This window comes from Argopecten irradians, chromosome 13, assembly GCF_041381155.1.
Source record: "Argopecten irradians isolate NY chromosome 13, Ai_NY, whole genome shotgun sequence".
In the NCBI taxonomy this organism is placed as follows: Eukaryota; Metazoa; Mollusca; class Bivalvia; order Pectinida; family Pectinidae; genus Argopecten; species Argopecten irradians.
This window is the reverse complement of record NC_091146.1, coordinates 36758635-36782775: the sequence shown is the minus strand read 5'-3', so window position 1 is coordinate 36782775 and position 24141 is coordinate 36758635. Positions and strand designations below refer to the sequence as shown.

At 38.9% G+C, this 24141-nt stretch overlaps 1 protein-coding gene across 4 annotated transcripts; it reads right to left on the bottom strand.

Moving 5' to 3' along the window:
• Nucleotides 1-778: 778 nt before the first annotated feature.
• Nucleotides 779-24132, bottom strand: LOC138306683 (TBC1 domain family member 15-like). 4 transcript variants are annotated; one of them, XR_011205893.1, is made up of 13 exons: nucleotides 23392-24132; nucleotides 22357-22604; nucleotides 18687-18762; nucleotides 17354-17448; nucleotides 16750-16997; nucleotides 15926-16029; nucleotides 15031-15163; nucleotides 13828-13909; nucleotides 13276-13366; nucleotides 6139-6287; nucleotides 4829-4985; nucleotides 3513-4563; nucleotides 779-3441 (listed from the first exon to the last, which is right to left on the bottom strand). XR_011205893.1 is itself a non-coding variant. In XM_069247125.1 (12 exons), exons 1-12 carry the CDS (start codon nucleotides 23409-23411, stop codon nucleotides 4437-4439), a joined length of 1530 nt encoding a protein of 509 aa, XP_069103226.1. In that variant the 5' UTR covers nucleotides 23412-24132; the 3' UTR covers nucleotides 779-4436. The 4 variants fall into 4 exon arrangements, 3 of the variants coding, with proteins under 3 accessions (XP_069103226.1, XP_069103228.1, XP_069103227.1); XM_069247125.1 differs by having other exon boundaries at nucleotides 779-4563; XM_069247127.1 differs by having other exon boundaries at nucleotides 779-4563; nucleotides 23845-24132.
• Nucleotides 24133-24141: the final 9 nt, after the last annotated feature.

Here is a 24141-nt window from a genome sequence, read left to right as displayed (position 1 = left end):
ACTCCCCTGGTTTATTGACAAAAAGCCTAGAGGGCCTGTACCACTCCCCTGGTTTATTGACAAAAAGCCTAGAGGGCCTGTACCACTCCCCTGGTTTATTGACAAGAGGCCTAGAGGGCCTGTACCACTCCCCTGGTTTATTGACAAGAGGCCTAGAGGGCCTGTACCACTCCCCTAGTTTATTGACAAGAGGCCTAGAGGGCCTGTACCACTCCCCTAGTTTATTGACAAGGGGCCTAGAGGGCCTGTACCACTCCCCTGGTTTATTGACAAAATGGCCTAGAGGGCCTGTACCACTCCCCATGGTCCACCCATTGACAAAAGGCCTAGAGGGCCTGTTCCACATCTCTTTTTCATTGACAAGAGGCTAAGAGGGCCTGTATCACATCCCTGGTTCAATGACAAGAGGCCTAAAGGGCCTGTACCACTCCATTTGTTAATTGACAAGAGGCCTAGAGGGCCTGTACCACTCCCCTGGTTTATTGACAAGAGGCCTAGAGGGCCTGTACCACTCCCCTGGTTTCTTGACAAGAGGCCTAGAGGGCCTGTACCACTCCCCTGGTTTATTGACAAGAGGCCTAGAGGGCCTGTACCACTCCCATGGTTCAATGACAAAAGGCCTAGAGGACATGCGCCACTCCCCTGGTTTATTGACAAGAAGCCTAGAGGGCCTGTACCACTCCCATGGTTCAATGACAAAAGGCCTAGAGGGCCTGTACCACTTCCCTGGTTCACTGAACATTAAATTGTATATATAATTAATCATACAAGTCTTACACAATACTTAATACATTTATTGTTAATAAGTGAGCATTTAAAACAAACATATAACAAGGATTGCACTTAATAACCTCACACCATATAAGGTAGTATCAACAGATAATACACCTCACACCATATAAGGTAGTATCAACAGATTGATACATCTCACACCATATAAGGTAGTATCAACAGTGATACACCTCACACCATATAAGGTAGTATCAACAGATTGATACATCTCACACCATATAAGGTAGTATCAACAGATTAATACACCTCACACCATATAAGGTAGTATCAACAGATAATACACCTCACACCATATAAGGTAGTACCAACATACTATACACCTCACACCATATAAGGTAGTACCAACAGATAGATACATCTAACACCATATCAGATAGTATCAACAGATTGATACATCTCACACCATATAAGGTAGTATCAACAGATAATACACCTCACACCATATAAGGTAGTATCAACAGATTGATACATCTCACACTATATAAGGTAGTATCAACAGATTAATGCACCTCACACCATATAAGGTAGTATCAACAGATTGATACATCTCACACCATATAAGGTAGTACCAACAGACTATACACCTCACGCCATATAAGGTAGTATCAACAGATTAATACACCTCACACAATATAAGGTAGTACCAACAGATTAATACACCTCACACCATATAAGGTACTACCAACAGATTGATACATCGCACACCATATATGGTAGTACCAACAGATTGATACACCTCACACCATATTAGGTAGTATCAATAGATAATACACCTCACACCATATAAGGTAGTACCAACAGATTAATACACCTCACACCATATAAGGTAGTATCAACAGATTGATACATCTCACACCATATAAGGTAGTACCAACAGATTGATACATCTCACACCATATAAGGTAGTACCAACAGATAAATACATCTAACACCATATCAGATAGTATCAACAGATTGATACATCTAACACCATATAAGGTAGTATCAACCGATTGATACATCTCACACCATATAAGGTAGTACCAACAGATAGATACATCTAACACCATATAAGGTAGTATCAACCGATTGATACATCTCACACCATATAAGGTAGTACCAACAGATAGATACATCTAACACCATATCAGATAGTATCAACAGATTGATACATCTCACACAATATAAGGTAGTATCAACAGATTAATACACCTCACACCATATAAGGTAGTATCAACAGATTGATACATCTCACACCATATAAGGTAGTACCAACAAACTATACACCTCACACCATATCAGGTAGTATCAACAGATTAATACACCTCACACCATATAAGGTAGTATCAACAGATTAATACACCTCACACCATATAAGGTAGTATCAACAGACTATACACCTCACACCATATAAGGTAGTATCAACAGACTATACACCTCACACCATATAAGGTAGTATCAACAGATTAATACACCTCACACCATATAAGGTAGTATCAACAGATTAATACACCTCACACCATATAAGGTAGTATCAACCGATTGATACATCTCACACCATATAAGGTAGTATCAACAGATTGATACATCTCACACCATATAAGGTAGTATCAACAGATTAATACACCTCACACCATATAAGGTAGTATCAACAGATTGATACATCTCACACCATATAAGGTAGTATCAACAGATTGATACATCTCACACCATATAAGGTAGTACCAACAGATTGATACATCTCACACCATATAGGGTAGTATCAACCGATTGATACATCTCACACCATATAAGGTAGTATCAACAGATTAATACACCTCACACCATATAAGGTAGTATCAACAGATAATACACCTCACACCATATAAGGTAGTATCAACAGACTAAATACATAGTTTTCACAAATATTTTAGAGATATGGAATTTGGAGATTTAGAGAAAAATTAAAAAATCAAGCATGTAATATTCCTTGCTTAATCAACTTTTTTATGCAGAGCTTACTGCCTATTGCTTTAATGTAAAAAAAAATTCCACTTACAAAACATTTCTAGCACACCTTTCGAGTCTATTCTTTGGTAAATCAATAACTGTTTATATTAGACATCTGTTTATTTGTTCATTGAGATTTAAATGTCTGATAATTGATATCTGACATGGGATATATTAGGTGATATCTGACATCGGATATCTTAGGCGATATCTGACATCAGATATCTTCTAAAGGTGATATCTGACAAAGGAAATCTAACCAGATATCTTACATTTTAGCTGATATCTGACATCAGAATATCTTATCTGACATTTGAAATCTTACCTAATATCTGAATTTGATATCTTACTTGATGTCTGACATCGGATATCTTACCTGATATCTGACATTGGATATCTTACCTGATATCTGACATCAGATATCTTACCTGATATATGACATCAGATACCTTACCTGATATTTGACATCGGACATCTTACCTGATATCTGACATTAGATATCTTACCTGATATCTGACATTGGATATCTCACCTGATATCTGACATCGGATATCTTACCTGATATCTGACATTGGATATCTTACCTGATATATGACATCTTACCTGATATCTGACATTTGATATCTTACCTGATATCTGACATTGGATATCTCACCTGGTATCTGACATCGGATATCTTACCTGATATCTGACATTGGATATCTCACCTGATATCTGACATCGGATATCTTAACTGATATTGGATATCTTACCTGATATCTGACATTGGATATCTTACCTGATATCTGACATCAGACATCTTAATTTTATCTATACACATCAGTATATCATTAAGTAAGTAGCAGGTACATATATTACAAGGCAAGTTCTTCCTTGTCCAGTCCCTGAGATCTATTCACGCCAGCGTTTCCAATCCTGATTCCACTGTTACATCAGTAGTTTGTATGGATTTTCTAGTGAATGTTACTGCCACTGGTGTGTCTCTCTGATCTTATGTGAAGTTTTTGGAGATTACAGTCATCATCATGAAGGACCCACACACAGTTTTCCTGCTTAATATTTTCCTTGAGCACACAACCTGTCCCACAGTCACTGGATATACCCTGTCTGGCCTAAATAAGATCTATACAATTTTATTACAATACATGGTGCAAAAATTTTAAATCTCAGCTATTTTTTGGACACAAAGCTGATTGATACATGAAGACAGTATACATGGGATATATTATCTGATGTAGTCATCTCTGTGTCGCATCCGCTCTGTGGGTTTGATTAAAAAACTTCTTGGCTTCAAAGCCAACTTCAACAAATCTCTCTTCTTGTCTTTGATATATCTTCACTCATAACTACTTATACATTGAAGTAATTTCTGTAGTCATTTTCCACACAAAACTTTCAAAAACATTTAAGTTTTTCATTAGACTTTCCCTTCATTTCACCAGCCACAAATTCATGACTATACATTTATGTCACATCCACGTGGCAGTATGGTCTCAACTGGCTACTTTCATTTGGTAAACTAGAAATTCTAGCGTACACGTTCTGAATATAATCTTGAATATAGAATTACTCTCTCAAAATGAATAACCTCCCTTGGCAATTCTCCAGTACAGAATATCATGGCCTCTTGAATGAGGAGTTATTTCCCTTTGCCAACTCTTCCTTATTTTCCTTTGTCACCTTTTGGAAGCAGCAATTTTCGGAGGGTCAATCATCAGAAAGCTCTCCTCAACCGTCTTTTTACAGTACTGGTAAAACAATTTGGCTGCCTTTGTTAACGTTTCCTCCAAATTGATCTTCAAGCTGAAATAAAGCAAAAAATTTATTTATTTTGAGGACAATAGAAAATATTGAAAATAGATAGAATGTATGTTGTATCAACCATAAGTAATAAAAGTAGACTCTTAAGTGTCTAAATCACCAAAATTAAATTGTTGTGAATAATAGACAGAAAAATGCTAAATTGATTATAAGTTGTTGTGAAAATGTGCTGGTTAAGCAGTACATTAACGGCCAATATTCTACCCTTGAGGGGAGATAACTGTGTAATGAGACAAATGTTACATACCCGTTAATGGTACAGAAAACCATGGCCGAATCCACACAGGTAAGGAGGTCTGGTTTACAATCCATCAGCAAGGCAAGACACATAAACAACTCAAACGTGTAGTCCAAACTGACCGTCAACTGTTCTGACCGCGTCCCTCCGCCTGGAAATATGTACGCTAAAACAGTTGTAGGATATTATTAGCAGTAATGCTGAAATATTGTAGATCATTAGCAGTAACTCTAAAACATTATTGATAGCAAAAACGCTAAAACACGCACAGATCATTAGCAGTAACGTTAAAACATTATTGATAGCAAAAACGCTAAAACACGGCAGATCATTAGCAGCAACGTTAAAACATTATTGATAGCAAAAACGCTAAAAAACGGCAGATCATTAGCAGTAACGTTAAAACATTATTGATAGCAAAATCACTAAAACACGGCAGATCATTAGCAGTAACGTTAAAACATTATTGATAGCAAAAACGCTAAAACACGGCAGATCATTTCTTCTTCAACAAATTTTATTGCAACTAATATGCAAATGGATTTGGCAACAGGCAAAGCCTATATTAGCCATCTCCAAACAAATCCGGTATAGTACAATTATCAACAAAATATTGAAATATTTAACATTACATTATAATGAATATTATTATTAGTGTATCTTCCCAACCTATCATAGTAGAAAAATCGAAAAAAATCTTTTAGTTTCAGATATATTTTCTGATATGCATTGCAATAAATATGTATTTTTTTTCTTCATCACAATTGTCACAGCCATTCAGTAAAGTTTTTGTGTTAAAATGTGAGTGGGGAATATTAGAGTATATGTATTTTGGTTCTGAGTGATGATCTTTGTTCATTAAATAAAGGACATATGAAAAGATAGTGTTCGGCAGTTTCATCACCAAGGTCACAAGAACAAATTGGAGAATCTCTCAAATGATCGCGAAATAGGTCAGAATTTAGATTGCTAGAGGAATTTCTGAGCTGGCACAGAGTAATATTTATAATTCGAGAACCTTTGTTTATAAAGGTATTTGTTGTATTAGGTTCCATTTTATTAATGTTAAAAAGGAGTGTTTTAAATTGTGCAACAGTATTAACATTCGATAAGTCAAAGTTTAAAGCGAAAGAATTAGCAGTAACGTTAAAACATTATTGATAGCAAAAACGCTAAAACACGGCAGATCATTAGCAGTAATGCTAGAACATTATAAATCATTAGCAGTAATACTAGAACATTGTAGATAATTGACAATAGATAAATCTATATCAATTGAAACAAGATTCTGGTGCAGTGTCAGTTTTCTTCAAACTTACCAAAATTTTCAAACTCTTTCATGACTTCCTTACGTCGTGCATTTTCAGCCTCCATTGAGGAGAGCTCCAAATGATGACTGCTGAGGATTTCAAAACAGCGTAGAGAGTCTACGAAACTGAACTCCCTCTTAAACCCAAGTAAAAGCCACCTAGAACAAAAAGAGGACAAATTTATAACTATAACTGTAACAACTTACCATAATACCCCTGTTACATGAGCCCCTTATCTGAGACCATGCCAACAAGATGTACTTCCATTTTGTTTCCATGGAAACTGTAATTGAAGCACAACTGAGTTTGAACAAAATTGATCCCAAAACGAACACGTTTTTGGCCATTTTAATATTACCAAATATTTTGGTAAAAAACCTACATAAACATCTACAGATGGTCCTAAACGTAGCTGCCAAGTTTCATTGAAATTGATCCAGTAGTTTAAGAGTGTTGTCAGGCAACCTTTATCTATGGAATACTTGTAGAGACCAGCTGATTAGAGTACACCCTCTCCTAACTTCATTGTGAGAGGGAATGTTTACATTCATAAAATATAATCTAAAATATTGTTCAAATTTAATTAACACACTCTACATGTACATTTATAGAGCAAATTATACTACAACAATGGTATGTGGCCTTTAATTTTGTGGCCCTAAAATTTAAAGCGATCAAAATATATAGTTTCAAATATTTAGACATCCTCATCTGATATCCTAGAGACACCCCACACCTGATATCCTACAGACATTCCACACCTGATATCCTACAGACATCCCACACCTGATATCCTACAGACATCCCACACCTGATATCCTACAGACATCCCACACCTGATATCCTACAGACATCCCACACCTGATATCCTACAGACATCCCACACCTGATATCCTACAGACATCCCACACCTGATATCCTACAGACATCCCACACCTGATATCCTACAGACATCCCACACCTGATATCCTACAGACACCCCACACCTGATATCCTACAGACATCCCACACCTGATATCCTACAGACATCCCACACCTGATATCCTACATACATCCCACACCTGACACCTGATATCCTACAGACATCCCACACCTGATATCCTACAAACACCCCACACCTGATATCCTGACATATCATCCCACACCTGATATCCTACATACATCCCACACCTGATATCCTACAGACACCCACACCTGATATCCTACACATCCAACACCTGATATCCAACAGACACCCCACACCTGATATCCTACTGACTTATCCTACAACATCCCACCTGATATCCTACAGACATCCCACACCTGATATCCTACATACACACCTCCCACACCTGATATCCTACAGACATCCCACACCTGATATCCTACAGACAGACATCCCAGACACCCAACCTGATATCCTACAGACATCCCACACCTGATATCCTACAGACATCCCACACCTGATATCCTACAGACATCCCACACTGATATCCTAGACTCCACACCTGATATCCTACAGACACCCCACACCTGATATCCTACAGACATCCCACACCTGATATCCTACAGACATCCCACACCTGATATCCTACAGACCCACACCTGATATCCTACAGACACCCCACACCTGATATCCTACAGACACCCCACACCTGATATCCTATAGACATCTCCACACCTGATATCCTACAGACACCCCACACCTGATATCCTACAGACATCCCCACACCTGATATCCTAAGAACCCACACCTGATATCCTACAGACACCTGATATCCTACAGACATCCCACACCTGATATCCTACAGACATCCCACACCTGATATCCTAAGACATCCCACACCTGATATCCTACAGACACCACACCTGATATCCTATAGACACCCCACACCTGATATCCTATAGACATCTCAGATATCCTAAGACATCCCCACACCTGATATCCTACAGACATCCCACACCTGATATCCTATAGACATCCCACACCTGATATCCTACAGACACCCCACACCTGATATCCTAGAGACACCCCACACCTGATATCCTACAGACATCCCACACCTGATATCCTACAGACATCCCACACCTGATATCCTACAGACATCCCACACCTGATATCCTACAGACATCCCACACCTGATATCCTATAGACATCCCACACCTGATATCCTAAGACATCCCACACCTGATATCCTACAGACATCCACACCTGATATCTAAGACACCCACACCTGATATCCTAACATCACACCTGATATCCTACAGACACCCACACCTGATATCCTAGAGACATCCCACACCTGATATCCTACAGACATCCCACACCTGATATCCTACAGACATCCCACACCTGATATCCTACAGACACCCCACACCTGATATCCTAGAGACATCCCACACCTGATATCCTACAGACATCCCACACCTGATATCCTACAGACATCCCACACCTGATATCCTAGAGACACCCCACACCTGATATCCTAGAGACATCCCACACTGATATCCTACAGACATCCCACACCTGATATCCTACAGACACCCCACACCTGATATCCTACAGACATCCCACACCTGATATCCTACAGACATCCCACACCTGATATCCTACAGACACCCCACACCTGATATCCTACAGACACCCCACACCTGATATCCTACAGACATCCCACACCTGATATCCTACAGACATCCCACACCTGATATCCTACAGACATCCCACACCTGATATCCTACAGACATCCCACACCTGATATCCTACAGACATCCCACACCCTGATATCCTACAGACACCCACACCTGATATCCTAAGACACCCACACTGATATCATACCTATAGACATCCCACACCTGATATCCTACAGACATCCCACACCTGATATCCTACAGACACCCCACACCTGATATCCTACAGACATCCCACACCTGATATCCTACAGACATCCCACACCTGATATCCTACAGACATCCCACACCTGATATCCTACAGACATCCCACACCTGATATCCTACAGACATCCCACACCTGATATCCTAAGACATCCACACTGATATCCTACACACCAACCTGATATCCTACAGACCACCCCACACCTGATATCCTAGAGACACCCCACACCTGATATCCTACAGACATCCCACACCTGATATCCTACAGACATCACACACCTGATATCCTACAGACATCCCACACCTGATATCCTACAGACATCCCACACCTGATATCCTACAGACACCCCACACCTGATATCCTACAGACATCCCCACACCTGATATCCTACAGACATCCCACACCTGATATCCTACAGACATCCCACACCTGATATCCTACAGACACCCCACACCTGATATCCTACAGACACCCCACACCTGATATCCTACGACATCCCACACCTGATATCCTACACATCCCACACCTGATATCCTACAGACATCCCACACCTGATATCCTACAGACATCCCACACCTGATATCCTACAGACATCCCACACCTGATATCCTACAGACATCCCACACCTGATATCCTACAGACATCCCACACCTGATATCCTAAGACATCCCACACCTGATATCCTACAGACATCCCACACCTGATATCCTACAGACATCCCACACCTGATATCCTACAGACATCCCACACCTGATATCCTACAGACATCCCACACCTGATATCCTACAGACACCCCACACCTGATATCCTACAGACATCCCACACCTGATATCCTACAGACATCCCACACCTGATATCCTACAGACACTCCACACCTGATATCCTAGAGACACCCCACACCTGATATCCTAGAGACATCCCCACACCTGATATCCTACAGACATCCCACACCTGATATCCTACAGACATCCCACACCTGATATCCTACAGACATCCCACACCTGATATCCTACAGACATCCCACACCTGATATCCTACAGACATCCCCACACCTGATATCCTACAGACACCCCACACCTGATATCCTAAGACATCCCACACCTGATATCCTACAGACATCCCACACCTGATATCCTACAGACATCCCACACCTGATATCCTACAGACATCCCACACCTGATATCCTACAGACACCCCACACCTGATATCCTACAGACATCCCACACCTGATATCCTACAGACATCCCACACCTGATATCCTACAGACACCCCACACCTGATATCCTAGAGACATCCCACACCTGATATCCTACAGACATCCCACACCTGATATCCTACAGACATCCCACACCTGATATCCTACAGACACCCCACACCTGATATCCTACAGACACCCCACACCTGATATCCTACAGACATCCCACACCTGATATCCTACAGACATCCCACACCTGATATCCTACAGACACCCCACACCTGATATCCTAGAGACATCCCACACCTGATATCCTACAGACATCCCACACCTGATATCCTACAGACATCCCACACCTGATATCCTACAGACATCCCACACCTGATATCCTACAGACATCCCACACCTGATATCCTAAGACATCCCACACCTGATATCCTAAGACATCCCACACCTGATATCCTACAGACATCCCACACCTGATATCCTAAGACACCCACACCTGATATCCTACAGACATCCCACCTGATATCCTACAGACATCCACACACTGATATCCTACAGACACCACACTGATATCCTACAGACATCCCACACCTGATATCCTACAGACATCCCCACACCTGATATCCTACAGACATCCCACACCTGATATCCTACAGACACCCCACACCTGATATCCTACAGACATCCCACACCTGATATCCTACAGACATCCCACACCTGATATCCTACAGACATCCCACACCTGATATCCTACAGACACCCACACCTGATATCCTAGAGACATCCCACACCCCACAGACATCCCACACCTGATATCCTACAGACACCCCACACCTGATATCCTACAGACATCCCACACCTGATATCCTAGAGACATCCATGATATCCTACATCCCACACCTGATATCCTACAGACATCCCACACCTGATATCCTACAGACATCCCACACCTGATATCCTACAGACATCCCACACCTGATATCCTACAGACATCCCACACACCTGATATCCTACAGACATCCCACACCTGATATCCTATAGACATCCACACCCTGATATCCTACATACACTCCCACACCTGATATCCTAGAGACACCCCACACCTGATATCCTAGAGACATCCCACACCTGATATCCTACAGACATCCCACACCTGATATCCTACAGACATCCCACACCTGATATCCTACAGACACCCCACACCTGATATCCTACAGACATCCCACACCTGATATCCTACAGACATCCCCACACCTGATATCCTACAGATATCCCACACCTGATATCCTATAGACATCCCACACCTGATATCCTACAGACATCCCACACCTGATATCCTACAGACATCCCACACCTGATATCCTACAGACATCCCACACCTGATATCCTACAGACACCCCACACCTGATATCCTACAGACATCTCACACCTGATATCATACAGACACCTCACACCTGATATCCTATAGACATCCCACACACTGATATCCTACAGACATCTCACACCTGATATCCTACAGACATCCCACACCTGATATCCTACAGACACCCACACCTGATATCCTACAGACATCCACACCTGATATCTAGAGACATCCCACACCTGATATCCTACAGACATCCCACACCTGATATCCTACAGACATCCCACACCTGATATCCTACAGACATCCCACACCTGATATCCTAGAGACATCCCACACCTGATATCCTACAGACATCCCACACCTGATATCCTACAGACACCCCACACCTGATATCCTACAGACATCCCACACCTGATATCCTACAGACACCCCACACCTGATATCCTACAGACATCCCACACCTGATATCCTACAGACATCCCACACCTGATATCTACAGACACCCCACACCTGATATCCTACAGACATCCCACACCTGATATCATACAGACATCCCACACCTGATATCCTACAGACATCCACACCTGATATCCTACAGACATCCCACACCTGATATCCTACAGACATCCCACACCTGATATCCTACAGACATCCCACACCTGATATCCTACAGACACCCCACACCTGATATCCTACAGACATCCCACACCTGATATCCTACAGACATCCCACACCTGATATCCTACAGACATCCCACACCTGATATCCTACAGACATCCCACACCTGATATCCTACAGACATCCCCACACCTGATATCCTACAGACATCCCACACCTGATATCCTACAGACATCCCCACACCTGATATCCTACAGACATCCCACACCTGATATCCTACAGACATCCCACACCTGATATCCTACAGACATCCCACACCTGATATCCTACAGACATCCCACACCTGATATCCTACAGACATCCCACACCTGATATCCTACAGACATCCCACAACACCTGATATCCTACAGACATCCCACACCTGATATCCTACAGACATCCCACACCTGATATCCTACAGACATCCCACACCTGATATCCTACAGACATCCCACACCTGATATCATACAGACATCTCCACACCTGATATCCTACAGACATCCCACACCTGATATCCTACAGACATCCCACACCTGATATCTATACCTATAGACATCCCACACCTGATATCCTATAGACATCTCACACCTGATATCCTACAGACATCCCACACCTGATATCCTAGAGACATCCCACACCTGATATCCTACAGACATCCCACACCTGATATCCTATAGACATCCCACACCTGATATCCTACAGACATCCCACACCTGATATCCTAGACATCCCACACATAATATCCTAAACATTTTTTTAACATTTGTCATTTTTCGGCTTTGTTTTTCTTAGAAATCATTGAACAAACTTCACATCTCCTCTAAAGATGTATTTTAATTGATTACATATTACCAGAAAATATTCCATTGGTAAGTCTCCTACTAAAATGTAACCAGAGATCCATTCAGTCATATGGCATTATGATCTACAATAGAGTGAACAAAGGGAAGGAACTCTGGTTGATCAGAATAGTGCTTTGATGATAAAGAAGTCGTCGGAAGTAAATAATCAAAGTACTGAAAGCACTGTAAGACAAATCCTTTATGTTACCTGTGGCAGAACATAAGGTCACCCAGGTCATTACTGTTAAGGTGATCTAAAAGCTCTGGGTCCATCTCTCGAAGTAACATCACCACAAGATCTGTAAGGCACAGATAAATATTTCAAGATAAAGTCAGCAAGTCTACTGGGTACAGATACAGTGTAACTTCCCAAAACCGAACCTTCTCAAAACCGATCACCTCTAGAAACCGAACATGGATGTCATGTACGGAATGAATTCCTCTTTATTAATAGTATATAAAACTTCCCTCCCAATTCCGAATACCGGACCGATTTTGAGATCGGAATAGTCAAATCTAACTAAAATACACTTCTGAAAACCGGTCTTACCTGAGCGACACAATGAGTATCACAATGAACAGGGACTGTAATTGTACAAAAATCTCTACTATTGTACAGAAATCTCTACTATTGTACAGAAATCTCTACTATTGTACAGAAATCTCTACTATTGTACAGAAATCTCTACTATTGTACAGAAATCTCTACTATTGTACAGAAATCTCTACTATTGTACAGAAATCTCTACTAGTCACTTACTGATCTTTTTCATCATGCCTTCCTCTGTGAATTCCTCCTGGATGCGGTCAAGGTAGTTACGGAAACACCAGTACGCTTCCACCTGTAACATAGCTCTGTGGACTGTACATTGTGGTGATCTGACATTGTAAAACTAGTCTCAATCTCTCATGATGGTCTGACTTTGTAAGACTAGTCTCAATCTCTCATGGTGGTCTGACATTGTAAGACTAGTCTCAATCTCTCATGGTGATCTGACATTGTAAAACTAGTCTCAATCTCTCATGGTGGTCTGACATTGTAAAACTAGTCTCAATCTCTCATGGTGGTCTGACATTGTAAAACTAGTCTCAATCTCTCATGGTGATCTGACATTGTAAAACTAGTCTCAATCTCTCATGGTGATCTGACATTGTAAAACTAGTCTCAATCTCTCATGGTGGTCTGACATTGTAAAACTAGTCTCAATCTCTCATGGTGGTCTGACATTGTAAAACTAGTCTCAATCTCACATTGTAAAACTAGTAAAACTAGTCTCAATCTCTCATGGTGATCTGACATTGTAAAACTAGTCTCAATCTCTCATGGTGGTCTGACATTGTAAAACTAGTCTCAATCTCTCATGGTGGTCTGACATTGTAAAACTAGTCTCAATCTCACATTGTAAAACTAGTCTCAATCTCTCATGGTGGTCTGACATTGTAAGACTTGTCTCAATCTCTCATGGTGGTCTGACATTGTAAGACTTGTCTCAATCTCTCATGGTGGTCTGACATTGTAAAACTAGTCTCAATCTCTCATGGTGATCTGACATTGTAAGACTAGTCTCAATCTCTCATGGTGATCTGACATTGTAAAACTAGTCTCAATCTCTCATGGTGATCTGACATTGTAAAACTAGTCTCAATCTCTCATGGTGATCTGACATTGTAAGACTAGTCTCAATCTCTCATGGTGATCTGACATTGTAAAACTAGTCTCAATCTCTCATGGTGGTCTGACATTGTAAAACTAGTCTCAATCTCTCATGGTGGTCTGACATTGTAAAACTAGTCTCAATCTCTCATGGTGGTCTGACATTGTAAAACTAGTCTCAATCTCTCATGGTGGTCTGACATTGTAAGACTTGTCTCAATCTCTCATGGCGATCTGACATTGTAAAACTTGTCTCAATCTTTCAGTCAATGTTGTTAAGTTGGAGGAGAAACATGAAAATTAACCTACCTCTGAGTCAAATACGACGAGAAATCTGGCCAATATATCGTTCATTCCCTGAGCGTAACCGATACCCGGATGAAATGCAGCAAAGGTTACTAGTATATCCCTGAGTACTGTTAGATGGGGGTTACAATTCCCACTGAAAAGAGAAGAGCACTTAAGTCAATGCTGTGATTAAACTGTTGACAGTACAATAATGGTTAAACTTAATTGTTGTAGGAGTAAAATATAAAGAGTTTGTTGAGAACAACTTACAGATGTCTCAACAAGACCTTCAGCAGTATTAGGTAACATAAGTAACCCCAAATATTATCAAACGAATATACGAACCCAGCAAAAAAACATTATCGAACGAATATACGAACCCGGCATACTTCTTTTGTTGGTTTCCAATTATTCTATGTGTATAAATGCATTAACATATTATTTTTGCCCAAAACAAACATAACGACCATTCCTAATATCTACTGTACCACTCACAAGACGTCAAGTTCACAATTTGTAGACTTGCTATTTACGTTCCCTTAAGAAAGATCTTTATAAATTATGTTTATGTCTCACTGAGATTTTGATATTTTGTACGGTCCAGTTTTATTGCCTAGCAAGTCGACAAAATGCATACAAATGTTTTAATAATGGTTTTCATAATCATGCATTAGTTTTCTCGGCAATCGCCATACTGATCTGAATAGATCGGAACAGTTCAGAGATTTCCGAGCTATTTTAAATGTGTACTATGGAAAATCAATATTTAGATTTAATTATTTAATAACTGTGCAAATTAAACACGGTAAATATGGGAAGTATACTTTTGATACTTTTTCTATTACAAAATGAGAGTTATATATAGACCATAGAGCTTTAACAAATTGTATATTTTTATTAAGAACACAAATTTTACCTAAAGTACTCCTGGTCTCTGTCGGTGCGGGGTACATCTTTGTCAATCACTCGTATATGAGTCCAGAGATTTTTCACATCAACCTTTTGTCTGTTTACAAACACCTGCTCAACCAAAATTACATTAAACAATTAGTAAAAATAGGATCTTCTCTCGAAAGATTACCTTTTATGTGCATTTGGAAGCAAAATTAAAACTTTAAAAGGAGTTTCATACAACCTCATTTGAAAGAACACAGATTTGAGACATTTTTGATGCACGAAAACAAATTAAATCAAAATGTGTTCGGCAGAAGTAGCGATTTTATTACACATTTACAAATCTGGGATTCTGATGTCAGTGGGTGGCGGATGAATATACGAAAAAATGGAAATTGAAATATAATAATGCATTTTTGTTACTAGCATTATTTGATTGAGATTTGCTGAAAGATGTTTTCATTGATCACAATAGATACAAGAATATTGAGCTGGAATTGTTTGAAAACCAAGTGACAATGAGCTTAACTTTCTAGTGACTTTTAGTCCCTTGTAACATTAATTTACCCATTTTCTGTTACCCCAAAGTGACATTTATCTCTAGTGACCTTTACCCTCCATTGACCCTTTACCCTCTGGTGACCTTTACCCCATAGTGACCTTTACCCTGTTACCTTTACCCCATAGTGACCATTACCCTCTAAAGACCTTTACCTTCCAGTGACCCTTTACCCCCTAACCCAGAAGGGATGGACATTCATGAAATCCTATAGTTATGAATCATTGAATATGTGAGAGATTGAGTTAAGCACGATTGAATATTTGAGAGTGAACCTATTACAATACCTGGGATTGTATTTTGATAAAATCTATTTTCTGTCGCATTTCTGGTGTTGTGACGTCGATATTGGAAAAGTTTTTTGATAGGATGCTGAAGTCCGGCTGATCCACAGACACACGAGCAGCGCTCTCGTTTTTGACGTGAAGTTCTATCGGAGACATGACCCCGTGAGGAGGTGTGGTTGGACTCTGGAGCTGATGGCTAGGGTCTTCCATCTGGTAACGGCCGATCAGTCCCTGCTCCAGGGGCGTGGCTATAAATAACGAATGTATGACACACGGACATTATATGTAGTAGTTATTTTGGTAGAGTGACCATTTCATATTCCTTTTTTATTTTGTAATACATTTATTTACTGGTGATTAAATGTGGAGAGCGAAATGGAAATATAAATCTCTTCCAAATATTATATTAAAAAAAACTAAAAATTAGAATTTCAATTTTTTTAAATTAAATTGAGTAATTTTATTTTTAAAAGTATTTGAGGCAGCTAATTGATAATTGTTGTAAAATAATTTTGAAACATTTTTTTATTCCAAATAAAAATTAATAACATTACAATTACTCACTGCTGTAGCCATTGTTAGTATTATAGGCCTAATACATTACCTCCAGGCTTCGAGTCCAACACCAACATTGTTTTCCAGCGCGTTTTCTGTTCGTGATACTTCATAATGTAATCCAACAGGATCTCCTCTCTTTCCCTGAAAATATTACAAAATTTAACATCTTTATAATAAAATCTCCTCTCTTTCCCTGAAAATATTACAAAATTTAACATCTTTATAATAAAATCTCTTCCCTTTCCCTGAAAATATTACAAAATTTAACATCTTTATAATAAAATCTCTTCCCTTTCCCTGAAAATATAACAATATTTAACACCTTCATAATAAAATCTCCTCTCTTTCTCTGAAAATATATAGAACACCTTTTAAAATTAAATCTCTTCTCTTTCCTTGAAAATATAACATCTTTATTATATAATAAAATTTCTTTCACTCAAAGTCCCGATCAAACTTGGTAAAGGCCATGAAACATTTAACCATCTTACCAAGTTTCGAAAAATCTGGTAATATTTGCCAGAGTGACTGAATGGAAACAGACGAAAATGGCATTTTTCGTTTATCAAAGGGCCAAAATTCAGCCAAATAGGGTCCAATGAAAGTCCCTATCAAAGTTGGCGAAGGCCCTGAGACATTTAACCATGTTACCAGTTTTGAGAAAATCAAAGGGCCATAACTCTGCCAAACGGACAGACAGGCAGACCCAAATTAAAAATCCCCGTTTTCGGTGAAAGTGGAGGGACATTCTTTTTTATCAACTCAAAAGATATTGGGAATAATACTAAAGTGAATAATTAAATCTCTCTTTCCCTGAAAAATATAACACTGTTATTACTTCAAAGTTACTGAAAAAACTTTGTGCAGGTACTTTTTGAGTCTGAAAATGCTAAAAAAAACAACTTATCGGTATATTTTGTGCATCAAAACTTTTTGGGAAAAACGTTGTCCAGGGAGCCACAAAATTGATGTATAAAGGTGTTAATTTCAATGCAAATAATTCCCAATAAATGCTTGATAACTTCCACAAAGAAGTATGTAATCACAAAACACATATTATTTCTAGACTTGAAAATATTTCGTTAATCCGTTAAAACTGCACTTACGCCTACTGATCCACGATTATCAAACAACCATCGAAGCCTTTAGAGTTCGTTTTTGCTAACCGATAGCGCCACCTTATGTGATTAACTTAATAGAAAAGACTTACGGGGGTTGGAGCTACGAGGGGAACGACTGATGTTTTTAACAATGGAGATGAACATTTCATTTATCAAAAGGTAATTAAGTATATATACCATATGTAGAGAGTAAAAGGGATTTTATAGCATGTCATTTTGGTTGCAAAAATTACATCTACGAACCAGAAAATAACTAACCTGGCTGTAGAGGTACAGGGGTAGAGACCAAACAGGAACTGCCACACCTCTCTCCTGACTGACACATCTACTCCACCTAAGTCAATACAAGGACAATATCGTAATTGATAATAAAAGTGTATGATAACACATTGTACAGGTAAAACATGGTTATAACGAACCTCTGAGGTAACGAACCTCTGAGGTAACCATGAACAGGTGTTGTTAGATCTTCTATATGATAACACATTGTACAGGTAAAACATGGTTATAACGAACGTCTGAGGTAACGAACCTCTGAGGTAACCATGAACAGGTGTTGTTAGATCTTCTATATGATAACACATTGTACAGGTAAAACATGGTTATAACGAACCTCTGAGGTAACGAACCTCTGAGGTAACCATGAACAGGTGTTGTTAGATCTTCTATATGATAACACATTGTACAGGTAAAACATGGTTATAACGAACCTCTGAGGTAACGAACCTCTGAGGTAACCATGAACAGGTGTTTGTTAGATCTTCTATATGATAACACATTGTACAGGTAAAACATGGTTATAAACGAAACGTCTGATAACACATTGTACAGTAAAACGAACCTCTGAGTGAACCTCTGAGGTAACCATGAACAGGTGTTGTTAGATCTTCTATATGATAACACATTGTACAGGTAAAACATGGTTATAACGAACGTCTGAGGTAACGAACCTCTGAGGTAACCATGAACAGGTGTTGTTAGATCTTCTATATGATAACACATTGTACAGGTAAAACATGGTTATAACGAACCTCTGAGGTAACCATGAACAGGTGTTGTTAGATCTTCTATATGATAACACATTGTACAGGTAAAACATGGTTATAACGAACCTCTGAGGTAACGAACCTCTGAGGTAACCATGAACAGGTGTTGTTAGATCTTCTATATGATAACACATTGTACAGGTAAAACATGGTTACAGGTAAAACATGGTTATAACGAACCTCTGAGGTAACGAACCTCTGAGGTAACCATGAACAGGTGTTGTTAGATCTTCTATATGATAACACATTGTACAGGTAAAACATGGTTATAACGGTTATAACGAACCTCTGAGGTAACCATGAACAGGTGTTGTTAGATCTTCTATATGATAACACATTGTACAGGTAAAACATGGTTATAACGAACCTCTGAGGTAACCTGAACAGTGTGAGATTCTTATGATAACACATTGTACAGGTAAACATGAAACGAACCTCTGAGGTAACCATGAACAGGTGTTGTTAGATCTTCTATATGATAACACATTGTACAGGTAAAACATGGTTATAACGAACCTCTGAGGTAACCATGAACAGGTGTTGTTAGATCTTCTATATGATAACACATTGTACAGGTAAAACATGGTTATAACGAACCTCTGAGGTAACGAACCTCTGAGGTAACCATGAACAGGTGTTGTTAGATCTTCTATATGATAACACATTGTACAGGTAAAACATGGTTATAACGAACCTCTGAGGTAACCATGAACAGGTGTTGTTAGATCTTCTATATGATAACACATTGTACAGGTAAAACATGGTTATAACGAACCTCTGAGGTAACGAACCTCTGAGGTAACCATGAACAGGTGTTGTTAGATCTTCTATATGATAACACATTGTACAGGTAAAACATGGTTATAACGAACCTCTGAGGTAACCATGAACAGGTGTTGTTAGATCTTCTATATGATAACACATTGTACAGGTAAAACATGGTGATAACGAACCAATGAGGTAACCATGAACAGGTGTTGTTAGATCTTCTATATGATAACACATTGTACAGGTGAAACATGGTTATAACGAACCTCTGAGGTAACCATGAACAGGTGTTGTTAGATCTTCTATATGATAACACATTGTACAGGTGAAACATGGTTATAACGAACGAACCTCTGAGGTAACCATGAACAGGTGTTGTTAGATCTTCTATATGATAACACATTGTACAGGTAAAACATGGTTATAACGAACCTCTGAGGTAACGAACCTCTGAGGTAACCATGAACAGGTGTTGTTAGATCTTCTATATGATAACACATTGTACAGGTAAAACATGGTTATAACGAACCTCTGAGGTAACCATGAACAGGTGTTGTTAGATCTTCTATATGATAACACATTGTACAGGTAAAACATGGTTATAACGAACCTCTGAGGTAACCATGAACAGGTGTTGTTAGATCTTCTATATGATAACACATTGTACAGGTAAAACATGGTTATAACGAACCTCTGAGGTAACGAACCTCTGGGTAACCTGAACAGGTGTTGTTAGATCTTCTATATGATAACACATTGTACAGGTAAAACATGGTTATAACGAACCTCTGAGGTAACCATGAACAGGTGTTGTTAGATCTTCTATATGATAACACATTGTACAGGTAAAACATGGTTATAACGAACCTCTGAGGTAACGAACCTCTGAGGTAACCATGAACAGGTGTTGTTAGATCTTCTATATGATAACACATTGTACAGGTAAAACATGGTTATAACGAACCTCTGAGGTAACCATGAACAGGTGTTGTTAGATCTTCTATATGATAACACATTGTACAGGTAAAACATGGTTATAACGAACCTCTGAGGTAACGAACCTCTGAGGTAACGAACCTCTGAGGTAACCATGAACAGGTGTTGTTAGATCTTCTATATGATAACACATTGTACAGGTAAAACATGGTTATAACGAACCTCTGAGGTAACGAACCTCTGAGGTAACCATGAACAGGTGTTGTTAGATCTTCTATATGATAACACATTGTACAGGTAAAACATGGTTATAACGAACCTCTGAGGTAACCATGAACAGGTGTTGTTAGATCTTCTATATGATAACACATTGTACAGGTAAAACATGGTTATAACGAACCTCTGAGGTAACCATGAACAGGTGTTGTTAGATCTTCTATATGATAACACATTGTACAGGTAAAACATGGTTATAACGAACGTCTGAGGTAACCATGAACAGGTGTTGTTAGATCTAGATCTTCTATATGAACATATTGTAAAGCTTTGTAGTGGAGTGAATTGAATTTTAATCAGATTGATGTACAATTAAAATATGCCACACTATTCACTTTAACTGATAACATTTTAATCATTATTTTGTAAATATCTAAATCCAATTTGCTTAGAAAATTTTGTTCAGCATGACCTGAGAGTATCAATGATATAGATTGTATGATCATTTTTTCAATCCATGCATCAGTTTATGAACATTTATCAAAATAAGGATATTCCTCAATTTAAAATTGTTCACAGAATAAAATCAGTTTTCCTTAGAAATAGTTTGTGTAGTTAATGCCTTCTTAATGGAAAATTTAAGTTAAGGACATTCCTTGTGTTAAAAAATCTTTGTGAACCTGTATGCCATGCATGCAGGTCCTTTGTCCAATTAATAAGTGCAACATCCGCCCCAAGATCACAAAATGGCCTTCAGTCTAAAACAGTCTTAAGTTTAGACTCAGCCAATCACAAAAGATGTTACAAGACATTACGTCATATTTGATTTGCTAAGTCAAAACTTAAATCATTAAGATTGTTTCATGATCCTGGAGCCACCCAGCAGTACTAAAACATAACAGGACAAAGGAAGGGAGTCAACTCTAAATTCTTACAGAGAAAGGGAGATAATTAACTCTTACCCATAAAGACAGCTTTACGTAGTGAGTGTTCATCTACAATTCGGCCATCCTCATCAAACATTTGCTGGAACATTTCCGCGGTAACCGCCGGTCCACGTGACGACTCTCCATCATTTAACCATCCATATTCAGAATTACGTGACGATGGTTTCGACCTTTGACCTCTTCCCTCTTGATATTTAGGACTGCCTGTCACATCATCATCTGGGTAATTGATAAACTCAAAAGATTCGTCCACACTTTCTGGTCTGCAAATCAATTAAAAAAATGTATAGGTGGGGTGTCAATACATTATTTACTGCAATTAACTAATTAAAACTTTGAATTTTTTTAAATCATGCATGCATTATCACATCACATTTATAAATCATCTGTCATTCAATCTTTTAAAATCACTGACAATTATTTAATTACAGCTTTCAGCATGGTGCTTTAACAGCGGTATGCATGTGTATGCGCTCCCTCTTCTAAAATCTGCACATGCAGACATCTGCAAATTTAACAAAATCTCTTGTACATGCAGTGTACCTTCTATACCTAAAACATATAATTACGACCTACTTCAATGTATTAATAAACATCATGTTGATAATGGAAAGGTGTAGCTTCTACATGTAAAAATTAAGTACAGTAAATATCATAAGAAAAACAAATTAATGGAAATCGATCGCGAGATACAATGCATTTGAGAAGGACATGATTTGAAGAAGACACAAGATTCTGATTATGAAAGATCTGGAGAAGTACATTCCTGTCTTGATCGAGTAGTCACAGAGAAAGAATGAGGGTTTGCTAGAGTCTGTTCTGAAGTGATAATTTGGTATGACTATAGATCTAGAAATGTTCTGAATATCATAAAACTATGGGGTAAAGTATTTTTACTTGTAACAGGAGAGGACAAAATGTAGCAGCAAGACCCGGATTCAAACCCAGGACCTCCGAACACTAATTGAATGCTCTACAACCAATGATCAACCCAATTCAATCCCCGCTATACTCCTCCCTCCTTTTTCAGTATAGCTAAAATGTACAAACCTTCCACCATTGTCTGCCATTTCAGTTTGCTTCAGTAACTAATCCACAACATTAAAGATGTTATATTTCTGACATTCATCTTTGTCCTTAAATCCATTCAAACAAAGGAGGTGTTCCATAGGCATTAGTTTGTTTTTATATTCACATCGCTTTAATAAAACTTATTTATCCACAATGCAGGAAGCCACATACACTGCTCTGGATTACCGGGCATTAATTTGTCGCGATAAGGGAACTCAAGATATATACAATCTAAACCAGCCGATAGCTATCAGACATTGCCCTCTCATTGTAAACCTAGGAAGCGCTTTCGTGAAGTGAAAGCATCATCAAAAACCGATATGCATGGTCGGCGAAACCCCGTAATGTAATAAACAATGATTTCACAGACTATCTACACAAAAGGTATTACAGCAGTCTGTTAGATTAGCCGTGATCGTCGACAAACCTTACACCATAACTGCAGACGAATGTTGGACACATTCGACTTAGTTGTTTCCGGAAGTGACCTAATCGGATGTTATTTGCGTATTTAGAAGGATACTGTACGTACAGTATACAATTTAGTGGATAACGAATAATACCAACATTTATGTCTAATCATATGCGATATGAAAGTGTTGGTCTGATGGCTCAAACTAAAATTGATAACCGTCAATGAGTCAACTGAAAACGAAAATGAAAACTGAGAGGAAAATCAATGTTTACAAATCCGTGTTTACATGGCTGATATATTTTACGACATATTTT